Source organism: Canis lupus, chromosome 8 (assembly GCF_048164855.1).
Source record: "Canis lupus baileyi chromosome 8, mCanLup2.hap1, whole genome shotgun sequence".
Lineage (NCBI taxonomy): Eukaryota > Metazoa > Chordata > Mammalia > Carnivora > Canidae > Canis > Canis lupus.
This window is the reverse complement of record NC_132845.1, coordinates 60,399,863-60,424,393: the sequence shown is the minus strand read 5'-3', so window position 1 is coordinate 60,424,393 and position 24,531 is coordinate 60,399,863. Positions and strand designations below refer to the sequence as shown.

The 24,531-nt window shown below is 53.6% G+C and overlaps 1 protein-coding gene across 9 annotated transcripts; it reads right to left on the bottom strand.

Annotated features, from left to right (window-relative positions):
- Positions 1–188: 188 nt before the first annotated feature.
- On the bottom strand, positions 189–22,940 carry SETD1A (SET domain containing 1A, histone lysine methyltransferase). 9 transcript variants are annotated; one of them, XM_072836549.1, is made up of 19 exons: positions 22,300–22,940; positions 21,351–21,515; positions 21,037–21,132; positions 19,017–19,287; positions 17,783–17,904; positions 17,327–17,556; positions 16,186–17,050; positions 15,246–16,031; positions 14,728–14,904; positions 14,510–14,597; positions 13,642–13,799; positions 13,391–13,475; positions 10,774–11,115; positions 3,878–4,927; positions 3,280–3,452; positions 3,077–3,187; positions 2,776–2,895; positions 1,045–1,182; positions 189–946 (listed from the first exon to the last, which is right to left on the bottom strand). In XM_072836549.1, exons 2-19 carry the CDS (start codon positions 21,498–21,500, stop codon positions 773–775), a joined length of 5,136 nt encoding a protein of 1,711 aa, XP_072692650.1. In that variant the 5' UTR covers positions 21,501–21,515; positions 22,300–22,940; the 3' UTR covers positions 189–772. The 9 variants fall into 9 exon arrangements, with proteins under 9 accessions (XP_072692650.1, XP_072692652.1, XP_072692646.1 ...); XM_072836551.1 differs by having other exon boundaries at positions 10,774–11,061; XM_072836545.1 differs by having other exon boundaries at positions 13,391–13,478; positions 22,261–22,939.
- Between the last annotated feature and the right edge of the window lie 1,591 nt (positions 22,941–24,531).

The window sequence follows — 24,531 nt, the reverse complement described above, 5'->3', positions numbered from 1 at the left end:
GGGGATTTCTGGATGACTATTCCAGACTAATAGGTGACCCAGAGCAATGGTGGTTGAGTCTGCAGGTCTACCCACCCAACCTGCAGGCCACCCATTTCCCCTTCTCTTCACTTGCAACCAATCCTCTGTCCTGAACCCCCAACCCCCCGCCACCCACCTACTCTTCCCCAAAGATACTGACCAAGCACTTTTGTACAATAAAGTTTAATCACAATTATAAAAATGTGGCGTTGGGTTTGCGCTATTAACATATGTACAATCCAGCCCAATAGGAAGGGCCCACCCCCCATCATCCTGGTCTGGCAGAGCAGAAGCTTCCAGGAACCAGGGTGGGAGGGTGACCCACAGGGTCTGGCAGGAACAGAAGATGAGGCAGGGTTCCAGGCACGGAGTCCCTAGGACTGGGGGCACAGGGCACCCCCCCCAGGGGGAGAACATGGCCGCTGCCCCTAGAGACCCCTGAACTGGGGAGGGGTGCACGCAGGGCACAAAGGGGAAGTCCCCATTAACACAAAGCAAGGGGGCTATGCAGCCCCCCAAGAACAGGATCTGTACAGGCCGGCACCCCAGGTTTCCACAGGAAACAGCTGCTGGCAGCTACAAAACATTTACAGCTTCTTCTCCGCAAAGAAAAAAAAGTTAGGAGGTGGGTGGGCAGGGGCGACAGGGGAGGCAGGAGTTACCTCCGGGGACTGAGGCTCCCTCACTGGGCTTAGGGCTCCCCAGACCCCGGGGAAATAAATAGAGGCGCGGGCGCCGGTCCCGCCCCACCTCAGTTGAGGGAGCCCCGGCAGCTCTCGGTGCCGCACAGACACGGGATCTTGTTGTCCTCCAGAGGGAACTTGTAGTCGTACGTGATCTCCTCGTCCACACCAATCGGCTGCTTGGAGTAAATCACGATCTTCTTCTGGGACTCGATGGTGATCACCTTGGCATAGCAGTTGGGCTGTAGGAGGGGAGGGCCATGTGAGCTACGCCCTTGGTCCTGGAGTCTCCGCCCCACCCTGAGCACCTCCCACCCCGTTCCCCCACCCCCCTGCGCACCGTGCAGCAGTGGTTGATGAACCGCGCCAGGTTGCCGCACTTGGTAGCGTCGATGATGGTGTCATGGTCTACCCGGAACAGGTAGCTGCTGCCAATACCCTCCTGCACGTAGCGCTTCTCCCGCATGTCAGCCACCATCTGGTAGGACGGGGTGCCGTCCCAGTCAGCTTCCTGCCAGACTGGGCCTGACCCCACCAGCCCCAGTGAAGGGGACCCGCTTGGCCTTCCAGCTACCACCCTGGGGTGGGTGGCACATTGACCTGTCTTGGTGAGCAGCTCCTCCTCTGGCTCCCACCCACCCAAGGAGTCAACCACCTGCTTCCAAGGGCCCCCTCCTCAAGGTTCCCCCCACACCGACACCTTTGGCTGCCACTTTAAGTCTCCCAAAGGGGATCTCAGGAAAATGTGCCGGGCTCAGTGGGCTTGAGCAGCAGCCACTGGCTCCTCCTGGAGCCTCTGCCTGGCCCATGGTGGAGCCCCCAGCCTCCTGTGAAGCCATGCTGGTTCCTGATGTGACATGGTCATTTTGGGGCCCGAACCCTATTCGTCTCTTCTCCCAGGACCCTCTGTCCAAGACAGGCACCCCCAGGCTGCCACTTGATGCCCTCAAGGTCCACATTCTTGTGTGAGGAGGAGTGATTCCTATTTCCCAGAACATGGCATGATAAACCCTCTGTGCTCTCTCCTTGGGGTGATCTCATTCTCTTCCAGGGCTTCAACTGCCAGATAAGTGGTGGGGCCTCCTCCCAAACTTCCATCTCCAGCCAAAATCCACCTCAATGGAGCTGCTAGGCGTCAATTTCTAGATGTCCCTGGGGCCCTGCAGCTTTACAGGCCCTGACTGGAACTCCTCTCCACCACACAGCTGCTTCTCCTCCTCACCCCCCTCACCAGCAGCCCAAGAAATGGCCTCCCCTCTTTCCCTCCCCTACTCTCTAGAGCCAACTTGCTGCTCAGTGCTGCCAGCTGCCTTGGACCCACAGACTCCTGTTACCTTGGCTGCCACTGCCTAGTCTGGGTCCCCTGGGCCTCTGCTGGGATCTCTGTGACCGCACCCCCACTTGTCCCCGCCTCTGGCTGTCCCTTCACACTGCAGCCAGAGGGAGCCTACTGACTGCAAAGCCTGTCACTGCTGGGCACTTGGCCATGGCTTCCCTCCCCTTATCACTGGCCCCAGCTCAACAACACAGCTTCTAAGCACCTAAGGTCCACGAAGTGTGGCCTCCACCTGCCTCTCTTGGTGGCCACCAGTCCTGGTTTTTCCATCTTGCCATCCTGACTTCCTTGCCCTACTGAGACTATCCTGCCTCCAGACCTCTGCACATGCTGTCCAGTGGCTGGGAGCACCCTTCCCCTCCTCTGAGTTGGGGAGTCATCATCCTTCAGCTCCCGGCTTACACGTCATTGTGCCCCACCACCTGTGCCTCCCCAAGCTTCCTCTTCCCCATCAACCAGACATCATCCTTTGGTGCAGTTCTTTATGCAGTGGCTCTTCCCCCACTGAACTATGAGACCCTCATAGCCAGAGAGAATATTGGCCCTTCCTCCTTGCTGGATTGTCACCACCTAGTTTACAAGGACCCATCACTAACTGTCGAAGGAAACACAGGCAGGTTTCACCAACTATGTCTTGGAACTGCGAGGTTATGTGGACCTTTATCCAGAGATGAGGTGTTTCTCATGCCAGCTGCTATGCTGCCATCTTACTGGGAGCCAGGTACAGGGCCTTACCTGGCGGATGTTCTGACCCACGTATTCGATGACCATCTCGTCAGCTGCAATGGGCTCCATGGCAAACAGACCCCACTCGTGGATCCGGCTGCGACCAAAGCGGAGTTTCTTCTTCCGGAACTAGAGGGCAGAATGCAGGCTGTGCTGCTGGGCGCCTCCCTCAACCTAACTCCTTGCCTTTGCTGCAGTCCTCCAAGGGGAGAAGTGTGCTTCGGCCACTCACCTCCATGCCCAACCCCAGGAGACCGCATGATGCTGCCCGCCCACCGGGCCTCTCTTCCCCTAAGTCCCTGCTCCTCACCTTGAGCTGGTTTAGCTTTAGCAGATCACTGTCCATGATGGCGGAGGTGCCGATGGCACTCAGCAACCGCCGCTGCTCAGACCGGCGCTCCGAGAGCACACGGTTAGTCCCCTGGGAGAAGCAGGATGCAGGGGGGGAGGTAAGTGACAGGGGCAACCGTGAGTAGTGACACCAATGGGCCAGGTATGAGGGCAGAGCCTTACCTGAGTGTCTGCTCCTTCCAGCTGCCGGGCCGAAACAGGGCACACATCCAGGTACCTGTCTTTTTCCTTCTTGCTGATTGGGTAATAGCCTTCACTGCGGGCTGAGCCTGTCTGGTGCTCACGGGGCCCATCCTGGGGCCGCCGTTTGCGTTTTGGAGTGCTCAGGTTGGTGAGTGCAGGGTGTTAAGGAAGAAAATGGGTTCCTTGCTGGCCAGATCCCTGGGGCCCTCTCCCCTCGGTCCACCCAGTCCCAGCCCATGGAAAGGGTGACTGACCTTAGCAGGAGGGCCCAAGCATTATTTAGCATGAGGAGGGCAGAAAAATGGAGAGAAGAAAGCCTTAGATCTCACCTTTTCTGCCAGAAAAAACTCAGGGAGGTAGAGAAGGGGCAAGAGGCAAAGAGAAAAGAATGGCCTGGGGGCCAGAGGAGAACAACCAGGCTGAATGTGGCAGAGAGAACAGGGAGGGAGGCAAACAGAGACGCTAGCTGCGATGTGAGAGGGCTGCTCCCTAGCTGTGCGACCCCAGGGCAGCCTGCCCCCACCCCTGGGGCCTGCCTTCTTGTGCGGAGCAAGCTGGCCTCTAGGGCCCAGGATATTGGTGTGATGGACCCAGTGGGTGTCATTCAGCCAGTCAGCCCCGCTTGTCTGCTGCAGCAGCCGCTCGTACGTGAGCCGCAGATAGCCCATGTCCTCCAAGTCCAGGCCCGAGTTCCAAATGTCATACAAGATGGTCATCTGTTCAAACTCACTGCGGGGTTCGAAGGAAGGGGGTGGAGGGGGTGGAGGGGGCGGGGGTGGCCGCCTGCGCCGGGTGTGGGAGCGGAGGCTGCGCCGCCGGACAGCGCCCTCCCCGTCACTACTGCTGCTGCTGCTACTCTCGGAAGACTCGGACTCCTCCTCTTCCTCCTCCTCCTCCTCTCCTTCCTCTTGCTGCTGCTGCTGTTGCTGCTGCTGCTTTGGCTCCTCCGCCTCAGCCACCACCACCTCGGGGGCCTCCAGGACCTCATCTGCTGGAGAGCTGAAGAGGGCCGCAGGGGCAGGAACTGGCTCCAGAGGCCGAGGGGCCGGAGTGGAGGGCGGCGGCTTGACAGCCAAGGCATAGTTGTGTTCCAGGAGGATGTGGCTGAGCAGGGGGCCTGGGCGGTCGGCCTCATCCGATGTCTCTGTGGCCTCCGAGTCGTCACCTGGTGGCAGGGCAGTCAGCCCACGACGGGCTGGGGTCAGGGCCAGGTCGGCCAGCACCGCCAGGTCCACTTCGGTCCCTGGGTCAGCTTCCTCCTCCTCAGTAGAACGGCCTCGGCCTCCAGCCCGGCTCCGACCTCCTCGGGACACCTCCTCAGGCCAACTCTTGACCAGAGATGCATGGTCCAGGGGCAGGTTTCGAATGGTCCGCTCCACAGTCCGGGGGACTTTGCGGGACACAGGGCCAGGAGACTTGATCTGTGGCGGGGTGGCTGGGGGAGGCTCTGGCGCTGGCACCTCCTCCAAGGCAGAGAAGGAGACCGTTTTCCGGCGTTTCTTGGGTGGGGGCAGGAGGGGGATAGGAGAGGAGGGGCGCTCATCAGGGCGGGGAACGGGGGCCAGGGGTCCCGCTGGCGGCTCAGGGGGAGGCTGGGGCACACTGGGAGGTGGTTCCTCAGTGGAACCTGGGGAAGGAAGCACACAGGGAAAAAGAGAAGGTCAGCAGCTTGCGGGCAGGGTACTGGCCTGTCTCACTGGGGAGTCCACACCAAGGCTGCAGGCTCTCCTCTGCTTCTGGCACACATGTGCTCACCCAGCAAACATGCTGCTGCCTCACAGCTGCAACAAGTCCTCTGCACCTTGGGCTCCCCTTGGCAGGAGGTTCTGCACCTGCTCATTCATATATTCGACAAACATTCACTGAGCACAAGTGTGTCAGGCATAGGGCCGACACGCTGGGCACTTTCAAAGCCCTCACAGAGATTACAGTCCAATGGGGACTGTGACAGGAAACCAATGTCCAGCCCAAACTCTGGAGAGTTGAGGTGGGGGCTCTAGGGAGACACACACTTAAGTTCTTTTTTTTTTTTTTTTTTTTTTTTTTTTTTTTTTAGATTTTATTTATTTATTCATGAGAGACACAGAGAGAGAAAGAGGCAGAGACACAGGCAGAGGGAGAAGCAGGCTCCACGCAGGGAGCCTGATGTGGGACTCGATCCTGGGTCTCCAGGATCACGCCCTGGGCCAAAGGCAGGTGCTAAAGCGCTGAGCCACCTGAGCTGCCCAAGCTCTATCCTTTTAACCAAGACTAGTGGTGACTGAATTATGTCCAAGGACTAGGAGCACAGAGGATGGACCACCGCCTGGTATGATGATGCAATTAACCCTCTCTGAACTAAAGTATCCATTATTTCAACTACAATGTTCTCTGTTCAGTGAGGTGGTAAAGATACAATGTAAGCATTGAGTCTTTGTATTGAAACACTGCATAGTATTTGTTTCCTTGCCACCACCTGCCAAGGAGCACCAGGGTTTGCCAAAGTGGGGAGGGGTCAGGAAGACTCCCCTAAAGAAGCTGAGGGTGAAGGTGAGACCCCAAGGTTAGGGAGTGGTCTGAGGAGGGGACACACCATCTTGAGCAGGTGGCATTCTCTCTCCCCAGTCCCCCAGACAGGAACCTGTCCTCCCTCTGCTGGGGCCCTCAAGTCTGGTACTGAATGTGGGAGCCTGAATACAGCTCAAGACTACACTGCCCTTTCTCTGGGGCAGACCCTGTGTTGCAGACTAACCCTTTCCCCTCCTAGGTTTCAGCCACTTGGAACAGCCGCGGCCTTTCACACGTGCCTCTCCCCTCCTGCCTACTGGGAAAGCTCACCGAGCTCAATGCCATCTTTGTGAAGGCTATGCTGGTAGTGACTTCCTCTCAGAACCAGAAGGCCGGCGGCTCTCAAGTGCCAGTCTTCAGGATGGCAGCAGCAGATTAATAACTAATACTTCATGCCAAGCATCAATCCAAGACTTTCTTTCACGTATGTTAACTACTCATTTCATTCCTCAAAAACTACCCTGTGAGGTGGGTACTATTATTAAACCCAGCTTACAGAGAAGGAAACTGAGGCAGAGAAATGTTAATAGCTGGCCCAAAGTCACACAGCTCACAAATGCCAGAACAAGATCTGCACCCCAGGCAGGCTGGGTTGAATTTCAAGCTCCATCTACTGCCCCATGCTCCCCTGGACATCCTGCAGTGGAAAGTCAGTGGTTTCACATCTGGCTCTGGCACTCCCAGAGCTAAAAGGCGGCCAGCTCCAGGTCTGACCCAAGCAGGCAGTGAGCAACACTTGTCTGCTGCCCTAACAGACACTCCCCAGCCAGGCACCCTGAGCAAGGCCTTCAGCCCCATCTGCCAAGACTGCACAGCAGCTGGGGTCTCAGCCAGCAGTGAACCACGCTCTGAAGCTAGTGAGGCCCTGGGTGCTTGTCCCAGATCCTCTAGCTTCTCCAAGTCTCCTTGCCTCTTCTCTTCTCTGTTTTGGGGCAGCCCTGCCTTTGACCCATCATCCCAACCTAGCCACGGTGCCCTCTGGAAGCCTGGCTCTTAGGAACAAATTTCTCTCCTGGCTTAGCTTCTTCACACAGAGTTCTCTTTGCTTCCTGTTCTGAAAGAAACCTGGCCATGTCTTTCATTTAGGGAGATAACTTCTGGGGTACCTACCCAGTCTATATATCTCCCAGAAGCCAAGGTTTCTACTACATGACCTGCCCCACTCCCTGCCCCTGGCGTTCATTAACTGATGACTACTAGACCCAAGCCAGTGTCACGAGAGACTTCCGTGGAAATAAGGATCTAAGAGAGGAGTGGGTTTCTCCGTAGGGTTGGACAGAAGCAGGGGAAGCCCATCTTCAGGAGAGAGGAATGAATCAGACCAAAGACAGAAGAAAGGCAAATCCCAAAGGCATCCAGGTCCCATCTCTGGGTTCCACCACACAAGCCCTCTCTTGCCATCGGGCCACATTTCCCTCTTTCCAGCTGCATCCATGGAACATGAACATCCTTACCCTTCCTCTCTCCTCCCTACTCTGCCATCTACCTCTCTCCTCCCTACTCTGCCATATACCTCGTTCCCCTTATTCTCCCTTCTCCCATGCCTTCCTTTACTCGTTCTCAGCTAGCCCCCAAGTCACACACATGACTTCATTAACCCCTGGAACAGCCCCAACTGGGACCTCTTCCCCTCTGATCACAGTTCCCCAGGTCCCTTCAGTTCACCCCACCTCCTGGCTCCCTCTAGCCGGTCACCATCCTTCTAAACCAGCTGCTTTCCTTCTTGTGCCTGCCCACAGGGCCCTCACTCTGCCATCTCCTTTCACAGCACTTTCCACATTCTTCAGCTACTGCTGCCACCCTGGAGACCCCAACCCTGACCTGACTCTGCCCAACCGACCTATCTGCATTTTCTCCACCTTTTCCCCTGAACCTCCAGTCTCAGCAGGGAATCTGAGTCACAAGCCTTTTCATCCTCATTCTCCTTCCTTCATCAAGGCTCCTCCTCCATCCACCCCCTTGTGCTGAGAAAATACGCTTCTTTCCTACTGCAGAGTGAAACAGGGGGTCCTTGGGCATGAAAGCCCACATCTCCCTGCCATCCCAATTATAGGCACATGTGTATCAGACCTCGAGTCCACCTGTGCACCCCCAGGGAGGCCACTCCAACAGGTACTACACACTCTGCGTGTCCCTCTTCCTGCCCCATATCTGTATCTCAAGCCTCACCTATTTGCAAAAACTAACCCTCCATCAACCCTGCCTTCTCCTGTCTCTCCAATCCCAGCTGGGTGACCTTGAGCATCTCACTGAACCTCAAATTCCTTATCTGGAAAATGAGATTAACAGGGATGGTATGAAGACTACATGAGAAAACAAATCTGCAGTGTGCTAGGCCTAGAGCCTGGCACACAGGAAGCACTCAAGCACTTAACTAATAATATTCATCACAACCTTTCAACTCTCTCTTCACAGGAGTAGTCTATCCTTCCAGAAGACTAGTTTTCTCTGTCACCTGCCCTCACTCCTTTAACACTCCTAACTTGCCTCTGATCTGATCTTCTCTACTGAAATTGATAAGGTCACCAGTGACCCCCTAACTGCTAAATCCAACAGAAACTTTTCCTCTTACCATCTCTCTTTTGGCCTACTGATACACACCACTCCCTCCTTTTGAAAACCAAGCTCCCTGGTTTTCTTTCCTGTCCTGCTAATAGTTCCTGCTCGGCCTCCTCCGGCTCCCCTTTGCCCATCTATCTCTTATAGATACAATGCACTGGCACCTTCTCTTGATCCATGAGTTGTTCTAGGGTGTGTAAATGTGCTCACACCCACGCCTGGGCTCCTCTCAAATATCTGCCTACCTCGTTTCCAGCCTGCTGTTGTTGCCAGACCCTCAGATCCATTGATCCAGCTGCCTGTTGGATGTTTCTTACCTGGAGGTCGCAAAGGCATATCAAACTAAACCCCAAGGAAGTGCATCAGCTTTCTTCCTAATGCCGCTTCTCCTCCTCCTCCTTTATCTTCCCTTTCCTGGGAAGTAGTTTAAGCAAGTGGTTCTATCTCCTAAATGTCTCTCAAATCCTCATCCCTACTTCCGCTCCATGCAGCTCATTGTAACCTGCCTTGCTTGGGTTCATGCCCTTCATTCACCTGCATTCTCTTAAACTCTCCCATAGGTCATCCTACCTCCTTCCCCACCTCTTCCAATCCCTCTCCTTCCTACCAGAATGATCTTTCTGGCAAAATTCAAAATTGACCACGCCCTACTCTTCCTACCTCCCTGAGAGCGATGCCCTCTGATCACCAGCTCTTCTGCTCCCAGTGGGCTCAAAGAGGCCAGGAGAGGCATCTTAGATCACTGAGAACCTCAACTCCTCTTGCAAGGTCTGCACCAGAAGAGTGTAACAGTGCTGGGGGTTCTTCCTGTGGTCACTGCTCATTTCAGACCACAGATTCTCAGTTACGTTTGGGAGGGCTATGTGGAAGGCCATGTCCAGTCTGAGAACTGACAGACACCACCTAAGAACACCTGACTCCCAGTGCCCGCCGTCGTGTGCCTTCCTCACCAACCACCATAGCCTCCTAGCTGCCCACACGGGCTCTAGCCCATCTCCAAGTCTTCTCTGTACTGCATCTCCTCAAAACACAAATAAGATCCTGTCACACCCCTCTGATGGCATTTTAATGCCTTCAAAATAAAGACCAAATTCCTAATATGGCCAATTCACCTTGAACGGCCCACTCCTTGCTCACCTCTCCAGTTTCAGCCATCCCAGTTTCCCCTCACTTCTCACCATCCGTAAGGTTTCTGTCTTCCAGCATGCTGTTTCCTCTGCCCTCTGGCCTTTGTATGTATTACTCATGCCCGGCTGCCTGCTCTGCCTGTATTTCAGTCTGATGAGGCTTCAGCAGAAAAGACCAGCAAAGACATTCCTGCAGACGTACTCAGGTTTTCAGAGCACCCTGCACTTTTCTCTTGTTGTGCTTGACAGTTTGCCATCACAGACTTTCTTAGGTATTTATTACTCAACTCAACTCTCTCTCCCTATAGACCATAAGCTTCAGGAGGGGAGAACGGGGCCCCCTGCACCTACCGTAAGTACAGATGATGCCAGAACAACATGGGTTTGAACTGTGCAGGCTACTTATACACATGCTTTTTCTGACAGATATAGTTTTGTAAATGTATCTTACTAAAGATTTTAAAGACTTTTTTTCTCACACTTATTCTCTCGTGAGAACATAGCATACAATACATATAACGTACAGGAAATATGCTAACCGACTACTTACTTAAGTCATCAGTAAGACTTCCAGTCAATAGTAGGCTATTTAACAGTTAAGTTTTTGGGAAATCAAAAGTTGTAGACGTATTTTCAACTGTACAGGGGATTAGCACCCCTAAACCTCGCATTGTTCAAGAGTCAACTGTACTCAGTAAACAAATACATACTGCCTGAACAGTTCACTCAGAAGGACAAATTACGTGTATGTACTACAAAACAACAAAGGAACAAACTCACAAAGGAAAAGCAAAGGTAAATTTAACTTCTGAGTCAATACTATCAATATCTATCTTCCACCTGTTTGTCCATGTAATCACCTGCAAGCACACACTACATATTAAGGCACAAGCTCAGGAAAAATCAGTAGGAGGAATTTGTCATGTTGGGAATTTTCTCCTTAGTTAACTTACAAAGAGACCATTCTGGGATGGGTGGGGTAGGGGGTGAGACCACCGTTTTCCTTAGTAGATGTACACCCTGCTATGGCTCTGTGAGCTGCTCAGAGCAGCACAGTTTGAATGTGGCTGTTAATGTCTCCAAGGGAGGACTGACAGGAGATAGTGATTTCAGTCCAACTTGCACACGTTCAAACAAAGCCCTGCACTTGTACGTAATTCACAAATACTGACCCCACCATTCTCACAAAGACCGATACCAGCATCAACAGAGACCAAATCACCAGCTCCGTAGTACCCACCTGCAGGTCTTGCTGGAGACTTCTCCTGTTCAGGGAGAGGCATAGCTGGGGAGCCTGCAACCCGCTCTGGCTCAGGCTCTTCCGCAGGCGCTGGTGGGGGCGCAGGGACATCTCTGGGGGGAGGTGATGCTGAGGGTACAGTTGCTGGCGGCTCCTCTTCCTCTTCCTCTTCCGAGGAGGACTCAGATGATGATGAGGATGATGAGGATGATGAGGACGATGAGGAGGAAGATGAGGAACTGGAGGAGCTGCTGCTCTCGGAGTCCGACGTGCTATCATTTTCACCATCTGAGTCAGCATACAGAGAACATTTGGAGGACGAATCGCTTTCCCCGTCCTCGCCTAGAAATCCAGAAGGGGCAATCAGGCGAGGTGGGAACACTCCTCACTTGGTCAAGCCATGGATTCATTCACTGACTCACTACTACGGATGGGTTACACTCTGTGCTGGGAAGTCCAACCCTCAAGGAGTTGGGTAAGCACACTCTTTGTTCACAGTTGAGACCAATTTCAGTATGAAAGAGCAGGGGAGGGGATCCCTGGGTGGCTCAGCAGTTTAGCGCCTGCCTTCAGCCCAGGGCGTGATCCTGGAGTCCCCAGATCAAGTCCCACATCAGGCTCTCTGCATGGCTCTCTGCTTTTCCCTCTGCCTGTGTCTCTGCCTCTCTTTTTCTCTGTCTCTCATGAATAAATAAATAAAATCTTAAAAAAAAAGAAAGAAAGAAAGAAAGAAAGAAAGAAAGAAAGAAAGAAAGAAAGAAAGAAAGAAAGAAAGAGGGATCCCTGGGTGGCGCAGCGGTTTAGTGCCTGCCTTTGGCCCAGGGCGCGATCCTGGAGACCCAGGATCGAATCCCACGTCGGGCTCCCGGTGCATGGAGCCTGCATCTCCCTCTGCCTGTGTCTCTGCCTCTCTCTCTCTCTCTCTCTCTCTTTCTGTGACTATCATAAATAAAAAGAAATAAAAAAAAAAAAAAAAAAGAAAGAAAGAAAGACAGACAGACCACGGGAGCTTGGCCAAGGGAAGTCCTAGATTCTGCCTGGAAGATCCAGTCAGGGAAGGGATCCCTGTGAGGGAGATGCTGAAATCAAGAAACGACAAGTAGAAGAACACGAGGAAGACGTGAAGGCTCAACAGGGCAGTCAGACGTGCAGGGAGATGGGAGACCTGGAAACCGTAAGTAGTCTGCTCTAACCACTGAAGCTTTTCCCAAGGTGGGTCTCAGAGATGCTACCCGGATGAGACTAATAAAAAAGATTCCTGGGGGAAAGTAAGCTTTAAAAATGTTCTGGCTTTATGCCTCTGGGAAATGGCAATATGTCAGAAGGACTTTTAAGTTAAGAACCGTGAAGTGTCCGAGGAACACACCTGGATGAATTTAGAACAGATGGGGTGGCCAGGGATGGGTCTGGAGAATGGCAGGATGGGAACTGAACAGATAAACAGAAGCTAGGTTATAAATGGCCTACAATACCGGGCTGAAGAGTCATCTTCTAGAAAACAGGGAGCTAGAAATAGACTTTATGGAGGGAAGTCACAGGGTCAGGTATGCAATGGAGGAAAGAGAATTCCATCAGCAGACTAGAAAATGGACTGGAATGGAAGAGGAATGATGGGACTAAAGACACGGAAGTCAGTCTAACTGCTGCAGAAGACTCAGTGAGAAAGGCCAGCAGGAACAAAGAAGGCAACAAATCCCAGGAACACTGAGGTGGTGCAACAGTCAGAAAGTGGTGACCAAGCAGACATGCAGCAATCTGCACCCTTAGAACAGCTGACCCTGCCCTCTGCCTTCCTGAAAAGGCAGGCTCTCAGATCATCACTATCCCCATCTGGCCTCCACTGAGACAGTACCTCTCAGAGGCGCTCCTTCTCCAAGAGATCTAGAACAGCCCATCTTTCCCCAGCTCCCCCACCCGTTATTCTACCCCAGTAACCTAGTTTCTCTTCTTTAAACTACGTATCTCTATCCGAGGTGCTACTATTTGTTCATCTGTCAAGTCTCCTCCTCCCCTCCAACTGATCCCAAGTCCCATAAAAGATGTGTCCCCAATACCCAGAATGGTTACCAGTACCGAGTAAGGGCTCAAGAGCTAATTCTGAACAAATGGACGAGAAACAAGACTAAACTATGTACTCAAGACTCAATGGATGCATATGGACAAACAGGTGTTCAACTGAAGAGTGGAGTCGTATCTGGTGATGGCAGCTAAGGGGAGAGGAGAGGAAGGGGAAGCACGGCTTGGTGGCTGGGCCTTCTTCTTTGAAGGCAGAAAGGCACAGTCTGGTAGTATCAGGGGGGCGGGGTAGCAGGAGAACTCGGGACCCCACGTCTTGAGGAGTTGGGAAAAGTAAGGAAGTTCTGCTGGGTGGTCTTCAGGGGACAGCCACATGTCAGTACAGAAACTAAGCAGAAGGGAACTGTTGAACATCAGAGTTAACTGTTTACAATAGGCCAAGGGTTCCAAGAGATGGGGCTAAGAGACAGTTACTTTGGAAGGAGCAAAGGTGGCTAATAAATCCAGCATGAAGTTTCTGTGTGGACTCAGGAAAGGGCGAGGAAGGCAGTGGAATCCCTTCCTCCCCAAGCCAGAATCCTCCCCTCCTGCCTGTACTTACCATCAGACGCCTCCGTCTCCTTCTTTGCAGCGTCCATGGCCTCCTCACGTTCTTCATCTTCTTCATCTTCCTCCTCCTCCTCCTCCTCCTTAAAAAAAAAAAAAGGACAAAAAATAGGGACTAACAAGTAAAGGACAATGGTCCTCCAGGAGGCACCGCTGCCTAGGCTCCAGCCCAGAGAGGAAGCAGCTATGGGGACGGGAACTCAGGAAGTAGGCTTCTGGCAGGGACTGGGCGTCATGGCCCCTCACCTTCTCGGAGGAGGACTCCTGGGAAGCCTCCTCCCCCTCACTGTCCAGAGCAAAGGACTTGCGGTGCTTGCCCTGGGTCTTGCTTCGCTCTTCGTCTCGCTTTGGGGGCTTGGTCCCCGGACGCCCGGGCTCTCCAGCCTCCTTGTCTCGCTCAGGGTCTAGACCCAGTGGAGTGGCAGTTAGGGCAATTTACCATCAGTAGTAACAGTTCCTGTTCCCCTGGCCTGAAAGGAGCTTTGCACCCACCACTGCTGATCTTCCCAACGGTCCAACAAGACAAACCTCATTTGACAGACAAGAAGGTGAAGTTCCACAGGAGAACACAAAAACCTCAGAGCTACCTAACAGTTCTATAGCTTGGCCACACTGCACCCGTGTAACCTTTTATCCTTCTCTGGGTTAGGTGGAAGAGAGAGCCTGCCCCAAGAAAACAGCACTAAGGCCCAAGGGTCTCTGGGGAAGCCAATCAGACTAAGAAGTTTCCTAGCCATGTAAGCCATCAACCAACAGCTCAGACTTAGACAAAAGTGGAAGGAAGGCTGGAGAAGAGCTTAAGCACTGGATGGGAAACCTGGGTAAGTGACCCGTTTAACCTTGAAACCCTAAGATCCTAGATGTTGAAATTAACCATTTCCACTTTCCATTGGAAAAATGAAATACAGGAAACTTCTATCAGCACACAGTGAGAACCACAACTAGGACTCAAGGATGACCCTCTCTTAAGCTCTTCATACTTCTCAGCACTTTACTTCAATCTCTCTACTTGGCTACTTGCCCCCAGACACCTTCCCCCTTTGTCCCTGCCTCCTGTATTCCTATCAGCAGCAGGCACCCTCTCCTGTCTCCTCCCACCTGACCCCTCACTCACCATCTTCATCTTCCTCAGCTGGAGTGGAAGGACGGGGCCTCTTTTCCTCACTGGCCTCTGAAATTTCCGAAGGCTCTTTTCGCTTTACCTGGGGTGTGGGAAGAGATAGGGCTGGTTTCGAACTCAAACGGTCACAGATCCCAACCACCTCTCCCCCAAGGAAGGGAGGTCCCCACCACACCCTCTCCTCCCTATGAGGCGAGACCAGCTCTGAGTACCTTGAAAGAAGGCAGCCGCAGGGCCCCTCGCAGCCCTGACCCAAAGGCGAAGGCCTCGATGCCTGTGGTACCCCCACTCTTGGCCCAGTCTACGAGGGACAGCAGGCCCGGCTCTTTGAGTTTTGTCTTCTCTTTATCCTCCTCCTTGGCTTGCTGTTTGGCTGCGTTCTGGAATGGCTGCAGGCAGTAGGGGGACTGAGCCCCAGAACCTAGGCGCTCCCTCCTGCCTCCTGCCTGAGAACTACTCCCAGGTCCCAAGAATACAGAAATGCATCTACTCACTCCTCTATTTGACACAGATCTATGCCACACCTCCCTTGCACCAGCCCCTGTACAGGCATTTTCTCCAAAGTCTGCTCATTCAGTCCACCCACCTTACAAAGCAGCTATCATTCCCACTCTACAAACGGAAATGTTGAAAATCCAAGCTCATTGAGACTTAAGGGCCATATAAGCCAGAAATCTACTCTCTCCAGCAAAGCCCCAAGAGTTCCTCAGTCCCAGGCATTGTCCCTCACCTTGGCCTTCTCTTCTTTGCTCTCCCACCACTGATCAAAGGCTCCAAAGGCCACATTCTCCACCATCTTGCGGTTGAGGTCTCGCTGCATGATGCTCTTCATCTCTTGGACGAGGGTGGCCAGCACACGCCCCACGGTGCCTGCTGATGGTAAGGCCTTGCCCTCTGCCAGCTCTGCTTCCTCCCTGGGAGGCAGCCGGGCCTCTTCTCCCGACACGGAGGAGGAGGGCAGGGGCTCAGCTGCTACAGGCAAAGGCAGGTGGTAGGCTTCCCGGGAGTATGCCCCCCGGCCTTCTTGCCCTTGTGTGTACAAAGCATAGGGTAGGCCATAGGCTGCCTCCTGGGGGGGTGGGAATGGGAGGAACGCCTCCCCAAAGGCGCCACCAGGGGGGCCAGCTGAGGCAGCAGTCAATCCCTTGCCCTGCCGCAGCTGGTGCAGTCGAGTTAACATCTGGGTTTGCATCTGGAAGGACATGGGCATCCCCCCCCACTGAGCCCCAAGTCGATCCATGAGCTCTAGGGAGTTCACAAAGTCATAAATGTGGGGGGGTGGCGGAGGAGGTGGGGGGTACTCGGGGGGAGGCGGCCCATCAGGGCGCGGTGGGAGGAGGTAGGCGGGCTGGTGGGGAGGATAAGCAAGGGGCAGGGAAGCCAGGTATGGAGGAGGAGGAGGGGGTGGAGGAGGAGGGGGTGGAGGCTGCTGGGGGGGTGTCGGGGCCGGAGGGGGTGAGCCGCCCCTGTCGTCATCGGAGATCTCCATGTCCTCTCCAGAAGAGCATGGAGAAGCCTGTAGGGATGCAGACGAGGGTCACAGAAAGCCTCTGTCTGCTCCAGGGCTTTCCCTCAAATACCCGCTCTCATGTCTAATTTCCTGACCCCCACCTTGGGCCCAGCCCTGCCTCCCGGAACCCGGTACCTCTGCCAGCTGACCCCAACCTCACCTGGTTCTGTCCGTTGGCCTTGGGAGACTCCCGGGGAGCCCCTGGTTCCCCACTTCCTGTGGGTGCCACATCCTCAAAATTAGCAGGGGCTGGAGGGGGTGTGCAGGGCCCGTGACCAGACCCAGGAGGTGCCTCGCTCCCTGTGTCTCTAGAACTAGGGCCTGTGGTGCTGCTCTCTTCCTCTTCCTCTGTGTCAGACGCCAGGAAAGAGAACTTGGAGCGCTGCTCCTTCAGCAACATCTCGATGCGGGAATCCAGGCTGCTATGTTGAGCGAAGGGCACGCTCTCGTTGGTGGTCTCTGGGGCCGGGGAGCCGGAGCGGGCAGGTGAAGCTGGGCGGGGGGAGGTCCGAGCTTCTTCTCTCTCAGGGCTGGGCCCCCCCCCACCCCCACCTCCACCAGGTTCTGGGGGCTCCGGGGGTGGTGCTTCTGAGGCAGGTGGCCGGTAGTCCTGGTCAGCAGGCCGGCTGGGCTCCGGGGGCAGGTAGGAAGTGTAGGAAGGTGGGAAGCGCTCAGCTGTGTTTTCAGCAAAAGATGCCCCAGGGGGCTCTTCCCGTGTGGCCCGACGGGGAGGGTAGGAAGCATGGCGCTGGTAGCGATTCCAGCTTTCATAATACGCCGGGTAGTTTGAGTCAGTACCACGAAAATGAGAGGATGAAGATGAAGAGGACGACGAGGAGGATGAGGACAACGAGGAGGAGGAGGAGGAGGAGGAGGAGGATGAGGACGAGGCAGTGGCTGCAGTAGTGGCTGAGACAGCTGCGGAGGTGGTCGTGGGGGCTGAGGATGCAGAGAAATGGCGGCGGGAGAAGGAATCTTGGTAGCTGTTCTCTGAGCGCCGGGGCTTGAAGGAAGTCGAAGTGGTGCTGGAGAAAAAGCGCAGGAGTCAGTGGGGTTCAGCTCCAAAGGACCAAACCCTAGCGTCCTGGTTCTCAGTACCCAAAGCTCCCCAACACCGCCCCCATAGGAAAATCTACACACTGCTGGGTGTCTGGCTAGGCAGTGAGTTCCCTGACGACAGGCTGAACCCACAGAGAAACCAGGACAAATTACTCCCAGCTCCCTTCTAGAGAGACTCCAGGTATCTTCTTCCTAGTGGCGCTCCCAGAATCTGGGGGCCCCAGAGGGTGTTTACTCTGTACCTGCTGGAGTAGGCAGAGTCCTGAGAGTAGGGGGTGCTGCCCCGAGATGTGTAAGGGGTTCCTTGGGAGGACTGAGGGGTGAATTGGCCAAAGGAAGATGGGGTGTCTTGTCGGCTGCTGGAGAAGCTCGTGTCCTGGGAGCAAGGGGTGCCATTTCCAGGAGTGCCCACGCCTGTGGTGCCTGCCGGGTAGGCAGCTGTGTCAGAGGAGGAGCGGCGGCGGGATTCAGTCTGGAGGGCAAAAGTAGAGCAGGGAGGAAAGAAGATCAAGTACATTTGACAACTTGCCCTTCCCTGAACCAAGAACCTCAGGCCCCTGCCTTTTGAAAGTATCTCAACATCTTTTCTTGGCTCTTGTTATCCTTAACAAGGAAGCCCAGAACCTCCCAAATAGTGTTCCTGGCACCCAAGCACTATGCCCATGTGGCTAGGCCTACGGCAACCACCAGCTACGTACCGTCTCAGTGGCTGCACCAGAGCCCTGGAACTTCTCACTCAGGGCCTTGCCCCCGGTGGGTACCGTCTGAGGGGTGTAGGAGCCATTGACTATCAGTTCATAGTACTTCATTCGCTGTTGTCCTGGAGGAAGAGAGGTGGGAAGTGTCAATGTCGGAAGGAAGAAACTCCTCTTCCTGATTGGTCTTTCCCCTTTCCTTCTCAGACCTCAAGCTTCCTATGATTTCTTGGAGTCCTGGGTGCGGGGATTTCAGTTCTACCTCGTCTCTACCTTTGGGACTTTCTGCCTCATCTCCACCTCATGACACTATAAACAACATACCGAAAGACACTTCACGGCTTAGAAATAAACGCCTCTACTTATACTATGAAGCTGGATGATCACCAGGAGAGAGAAGCATCAGTACCCCTATTTCACAGACTCGAAGAAAATTGACCTGCACAAAGTCACAAAGTTGGTCAGTGACAGACTGGAACTCAGCCCCAGGTGGTCTGATGCTAGATCCCATCACACTCTTCAGCCTACAAACTAAAGGGTGCAAAGTGACAGCCTGAGAGCTAACTCTAAGCCACGTCTGTGGCTTCTTCGCCCTTTAAAATCTCTTAAAAATTTTGGGAAGGGGATTGCAGCATTTAAAAAACATGAGACAGCACACAAAAACCTAGACTTCTGACAATAAAAAAACATTCCTTGGTAACACGAGTCCTCGTTCCCACTTGCAAACTGGCTAATGCCAAGTAACAGCTGCCTCCTTCCCGTGGCACAGTGCTCTACAATCCCCCAAGCCCCCCACTCTTCCTTGCTGCTTCTGAACACAGAACCCCAGGCCACTTCACTCATCTGTACGGATCCCTGATTCTCCATCCCAAATTTCAAAACCCCACGAAACTCCAGACGAGCATTTTTTTTAATTCGATCTCAAAATCTGACCCAAGCTAAAGCAATTTACTAGTTAGTTTTTATTGATCCTTCTTAGTGGGACCCTTCACACATTCCCAAATACAGTCGCATGCTAGACCAAAAGATGCTACGCAACCTTGCAAAAGATCATACACATGCGAAATGCGTAAAAGCCATAATTCCTCTATAAAATTCTAATTTCAGAAACACATGTGGCCTCGAGTTTCAGATGAGGGATCATGAACTTGATCGTTCATCTGGCCCCATAGCAGGCATTTGCACGTACAGTCTCTACTGGAGCTCAACCTTAGGCAGCAGGCAAGAGAACCCTCACCTTTGATGTCCAGCTGGGCATGGATGATGTTGCCCATGACGGAGGTAAGGTGGAGGTTTTTGACCGTTTCCTTGGCTCCCCGAGTGCTGGTGAAAAGCACGCGGGCCAGGCCCAGGTGCTTGCGAGTGCGGGGGTGAAGAAGGATCTCTACCTCTTCCACCTCACCGTACTTCCGGCACATGTCCTTCAGGAATGTCTCCCGCACGTTGTCATTCAGCCTTGCGAAGGTCACCTCCTTCAGTGGGATCTGTCCGATATAGAACTCATCCAGCTGCGGAGAGGACAGGGAGTCTTGAGTCGGGGTCTCCATACTGGCCACTGTTCCCTTTGGGAACCTTGGGTCCAGACAGAGAGAGGACCGGGAAACACAGGCACAGAAATGCAGGGAAGTGCCCCAACAAGTGACACGGGAGTCTAACCCCTCTCTGCTCCGAGTTCTTCTCGTTGCAGAATAACACAAGAAATAAGACAAGAAATGTACAACTGAGAAGTAAACATACTTGGAAGAAACCGATTGTAGGGAACAGCTCACTAGCTCAGTTTTTGCCACGGACAGGGCACTACGAATATAAAGATGGAAAAAAAAAAAAAAAAGACTTCTGTTCAGAAAAGCAGGTTCAGGCAGACACACACAGTTCCGATAGGGCACAAGGTCAGTGTAAGTGCAGACAGGGTGTTTAGGAGCCCAGAGAAGGAGTAGAGGCATGGAAGAATTCATAAAGATGGTGTCAGTTCCCATTTAGCTTTTTGGGTAGCAAGAGTTCAACAGATGATAAGGACTTGTGGGACATGGAACTATAAAATAACCTGGCATTTTCTAGAAACTACAATATGTATAATAGAGTAGAACACACTTGTATACCTGAAGGTGGGAGACAAGGCTTGGCCAGATCAATAACCATATGTGCCAATGCACAAAAACACGGATTTGGCAACTAAAGTAATAGGAGTAAAATAAAAAAGACAAATGGCAGGGTGGATCATGAAATCGGAGAAGAGAACGCAGACGAGGAAACTTGGCAAAATGAATACAAGACATTAAAAAAATAGCAATAACAACAGAAATAAAAAAACTAATATAAAAAGGAGATGGATTTGGGAAGAAGAGTCAGGAGGACTTGGTGACAGATTATGTAATAAAGAAGAGGACAATCACGGGAGAACTCCCAGGTTTCCAGTTTGTGCAACTGAATAGATGGTGTTACCCCTCATCAGTAAAAGAGAAATAGAAGGAGTAAAGATAACTTGTTTTTAATCTCGAGTCTGCAATGTCTGTGGGGCCTCCAGATGGAGCTGTCCCTCTACCAGGCATACAAGTCTGGAGTTCAAGAGACTGATTTTGGCTGGAAACAGAAATTTGGAAATCACCAATGTTTCAGTAATAATCAAAATTACGGGCATGAAAAAGACCATCCGGAAACAATATACAAAGCGAACAAAATGCAGTGAGAAAAACCTTCCAAATAGTTTATATAAAAAGGCAGAAAAATAAAGAATTAGTGAAGGAAACCAAGAACCATCAGTTTTCAAAGGCCAGTCCAAGGCCTTTGATGAGTATTCAGGCTAGACAGGGAAATAGGAATCTTCTGAGGAAACAAGATGGATGATCAAGTGGCCAAATGAGGAGTGAAGAGTAGAGAACTCAAAGGATGGAGTCCTTGGCCTTGTCACTCCTCTTAATTGCTGAGAAATGGGCATCACACCAGGGCACTGCCATGCTGTGCATTTCTAGGAGTACAGAATGATGGGTACAGCATCAAGCATGCCTTTACTTCATCCTTCAAAAAGTCAGCATCCCTGTTTGGAACACCTCACCTATACCTTTCTAGAAGATGAGCACAACTCTTCTCCAGAACAACTCAGTCTTACACCCTCAGAGATTATAAGACCTGGTTGTTACCCTTTTATAGAAGGACTCCCTTCCCCCTTTTATTAGCTTGAGACTAAACTACCAGAATGGATCTTCTGCACCAACCGCCCCTCCAAGGGCCATCACAGCAAGAGTCTAGCAGATACATACCTTAAACTTAGGGACTGGGAGGGAAAAGTCTCTGTTTTTGGACCTGACATGGCAACGGGGGTCTTGGAGGTCTTCCACTGGTATATACTTTGAGTCCTAGGAAGGAAGGCAGGAACAGAAAGACAGCTCAAGGTGAAACCAAGCTGTTGAGCTCTAGGAAGCCCATTTGGAGTCCCACCTGCAAAAGAGCTGGGTTCTGGTTGCCTACTTTTAAGAAGGCAGACCAAGGGTATGGGAGTTCAGGGTGCCAAACAGAGGTAACAGAGGAGAATGGGGCTTGGAGTTCCCTAGATGGCAAGGCCCGGGGCACTCACGTTGACACTGAAGTGGACTCCATCGTAGCGGTACACCTTTTGAGAAGGCCTGCGCAAGGCAGGGTCCAAGGCAGGATCCACGATGAGCTTGTAGTTCCGCCACTGGAAGCTCGGGGCTTTCTGCCCATCTCCCCCACCTTCCTGATCCATCTTTGCTCATTTACACTGTTAGTAAAGAGGGATACGCAAGGGTGTTCAGGACTTAGGCCTGACTCCCTAGCTGCCCCTCACCGACTAGCCCAGACTTCAGGTCCTCTTATCACCCCAGTTTCCACACCTCACCATGACCCGTGGCTCCCCTAGATTTTCCCCCAAGTACCCTCTTTCACCACAACACCCCATTCTCTCTCCACCTCCCAACTCTCCCTTCAGGCCCCCAGGCCCATCTCGCGCCCCCTAACCTTCCCGCTCTGCCTAGCGCGCGCCCCACTTGGCCTCAGAGCAAGACCCCTCCCCCGCCCCCTGGCAGGCCCCGCCCCCTCCCGCCTCCTCACCGGCCAGCGGCCCGGGCCGAGCCCGGCTCTCGCTCCCACACACCCGCTCGCGTCCCCGCGCCCCGATCCCCTGGCCAAGAGGTGGCACCTCTTCGGGGCGTTGGAAACACCGCGAGACCGAGCCCGAGACCCGGCTTCGGCCCCGAATCCGGGCGGGGGGGTGGGGGGAACGCGCGCCGCTGCCCTCTCCTCCCGCCCCGGCGCGATCTGCCCCCCCATCTCCGCGCACGCGCGGCGAGGCCTCACTCACCCGCTCGTGGCGAGCGGCTCCCCCTCCCCCCACCCCGCGCGGCACCTCAGCGGCGCGAGGCGGCGGTGGCGGCGGCGGCAGCGCGAGACCCGGCCCCGCAGCGGTGGCGGCGGCGGCGCCCCCCCACCACCACCTCCCCGGCGCGCGCACCAAACACCACCGCCACCTGCGCGAGGCCCAGCGGGCACAGCGTCTACATTCGCACTTTCGCTACGGGTGCCGCCAGGAGATCCACGGGGCCGAGGAAAGCGGCTTCGCCTCGGCCGGCACCCTTTAAGGGTCGAGAGTTGCGGCCCAGGGAGCCTGGAGATTGGCCGCATTCCCCGGAGAGTGGGCTTCACCAAGACTATCCCTCTGCTCTGGCCTGGGGTGCTTGACGAATCGGCGGCGACGAAAGCAGCGACTAATCCCTGAGGAAAAGGGGGCGGGGCGGAGGGGAGGAGGCCAGCCAGGGCTGGGGAGATTTGAGTGGCGCGTTGAACAGGCGCAGATTCGTCAGGCGGGCGGGGCGAATCGGTGGACGGAATGCGAGCTCCTTCGCTCCTCTTTCCTGCCTCTTCTTCGCGCGGCCAAAGACCTAAGAGGCTGCAGATTCGCCACAGATCCTGGCCTCAGTTGTCGCCTCCCTTCGCCCGCTTTGGTGGAGTCAGGAAAATAATGCCTGGTTAGCCAAGCCCCGTTGGCAAAGTTGGCCATCTTTTCTGGATCTTTCTTAGTAGCACAGCTTAGGGGATGCCCAGCTCCGACCCTGGGGAGATGGCTACGGCCCAAAGCCTCCCTCGGAGTACGATGAGAAATTTCGGCCCCGTACAGAGAGGCCCAAGTAATTCTGAGCCGGCCTAGCGAATCTGCGGACCCTCCTGTGGGCGGGGCCAAGGCGCCGCGCACAGAGGGCGTGGCCAGGGCGTGTAAAGCCCGGCGTCGCGGGGGCGCTTCCTGTAGGACCCACCTAAACCGTGCGGGCTGGGAGGGGCGCCCAGGAGGTGGAAAAATACAACCAGCAGCGGTGACTCAGGCCGTTTGCCTGGCGTCGCACATATTGAAGGGAAGGTTTTCCTGTCGCTATACCCTTTGGGCCTCTAGCTGCTTAAGATGCCCATTTAACAGATTGGAAGACTGAGGCCTGCAGAAGAAGATTTTACCTATACTCAACCCACCATTCGTGACTAAAACGGAGACTGCCTCAAAGTGATGTTATAAGACTTGTGGGGCCTAAAGGCCCTAGAACAAGTCTTGTGAAAAATAACTACGTACCTGAGCTGGGCTGCGCTGGGCTGGTCGATTCTCCAAGCATCAAGGTCCCAGTGCCCGTCGTTTTCAGCCTGGGGGGTGGGGGTGGGGGCTCCCTATGCTTACATGGTCCTGCCGCTCGAGGGCAGCACCAGCCCAGGCGCTGAGGTCCCCGAGGCTGGGCACCCTTTTCTTTCGCTGGGACGAAGGGCATCCTGGTTTTTGGGTAACGGCACTCCCAGGAGGTCCCTCGGCTTGAGCTGAGGATGCCCTAGCTTTCAGACAAGTCGGCCTGCATTAGTCCCTCGCTATGTGACCTTGGGCAAGCTACTGACCTCTCAAAACTTAAGACTCTTCCTCTGAAAAGATGTTCATTCCTGTCATGCAGGACTATTGTAGGCGTCAGAACACTCCAGGAAAGGCCCCTGAGGCCTGGTTCCTGCAAATTCAGAGTTCTGTGCAATAGGAAAAGAAAAAAGGGACTTGACCAAGGTCTCACACAGTAAGAATAGATGGGAGGATTAGAACCTCTAAAAAAAAAATTTATATGAAAGCATAGGTGAGGAGAGCAGATTTCTTTCTCAGTTGAAATGTATTGGCTTCTTTTCTAATATCAGAGAGATTCCCCATGTTATGGTAAAAATAGTCTAAGTTTTCATTGGCTTTGGGCAAGATCCTCAGCTTTCTCAAGCCCGTTTCCTTATCTCTCAAATGGAAACGGTTAAAACTTGTCTTTGAGGTGGTTGTGAGAGTTAAATAAGATAACCAGCTTCTAGTATGGGGAGTCACTCAAGAAAGAAACTTACACCAAAAGAAATATTCTAAATCCACAATGGAAGAGATGGAGAGCCTGGGCTCAGGAACAAGAGTGCAAAAATTTTTAGCCTTAGATTAACTCAATCTCCAAAACAGGAGCTACTGGCCCATGTCAGCATCAGAAGGGGGTCATATCTGAAACCATTCTTCTCCACCCCCAGGTACACTTGTTTGTACCTGGCTCTTAGGAATAAGTCACCTGGGGGCGCTTGGGCAGCTCAGTTCGTTAAGCGTCTGCCTTTAACTCAGGTCATGATCCCATGGTCCTGGGATTGAGCCCATGTCAGGCTTCCTGCTCAATGGAGAATCCGCTTCTCCCTCTCTCAAAATCTTAAAAAAAATCACCGAATGAATCACTCGATCCCAAGGAGGCCTCCCCTTCACCCCATTC

Coding starts and splice junctions, on each gene's coding strand:
- SETD1A (XM_072836545.1), bottom strand. CDS start 21,500: ATGGATCAGGAAGGTGGGGGAGATGGGCAGAAAGCCCCGAGCTTCCAG. Junction 17,051..17,326: donor GACTCTGCCTACTCCAGCAG/GTACAGAGTAAA, acceptor CTTTTTCTCCAG/CACCACTTCGACTTCCTTCA. Junction 13,800..14,509: donor AGCTGAGGAAGATGAAGATG/GTGAGTGAGGGG, acceptor CACTGGGTCTAG/ACCCTGAGCGAGACAAGGAG.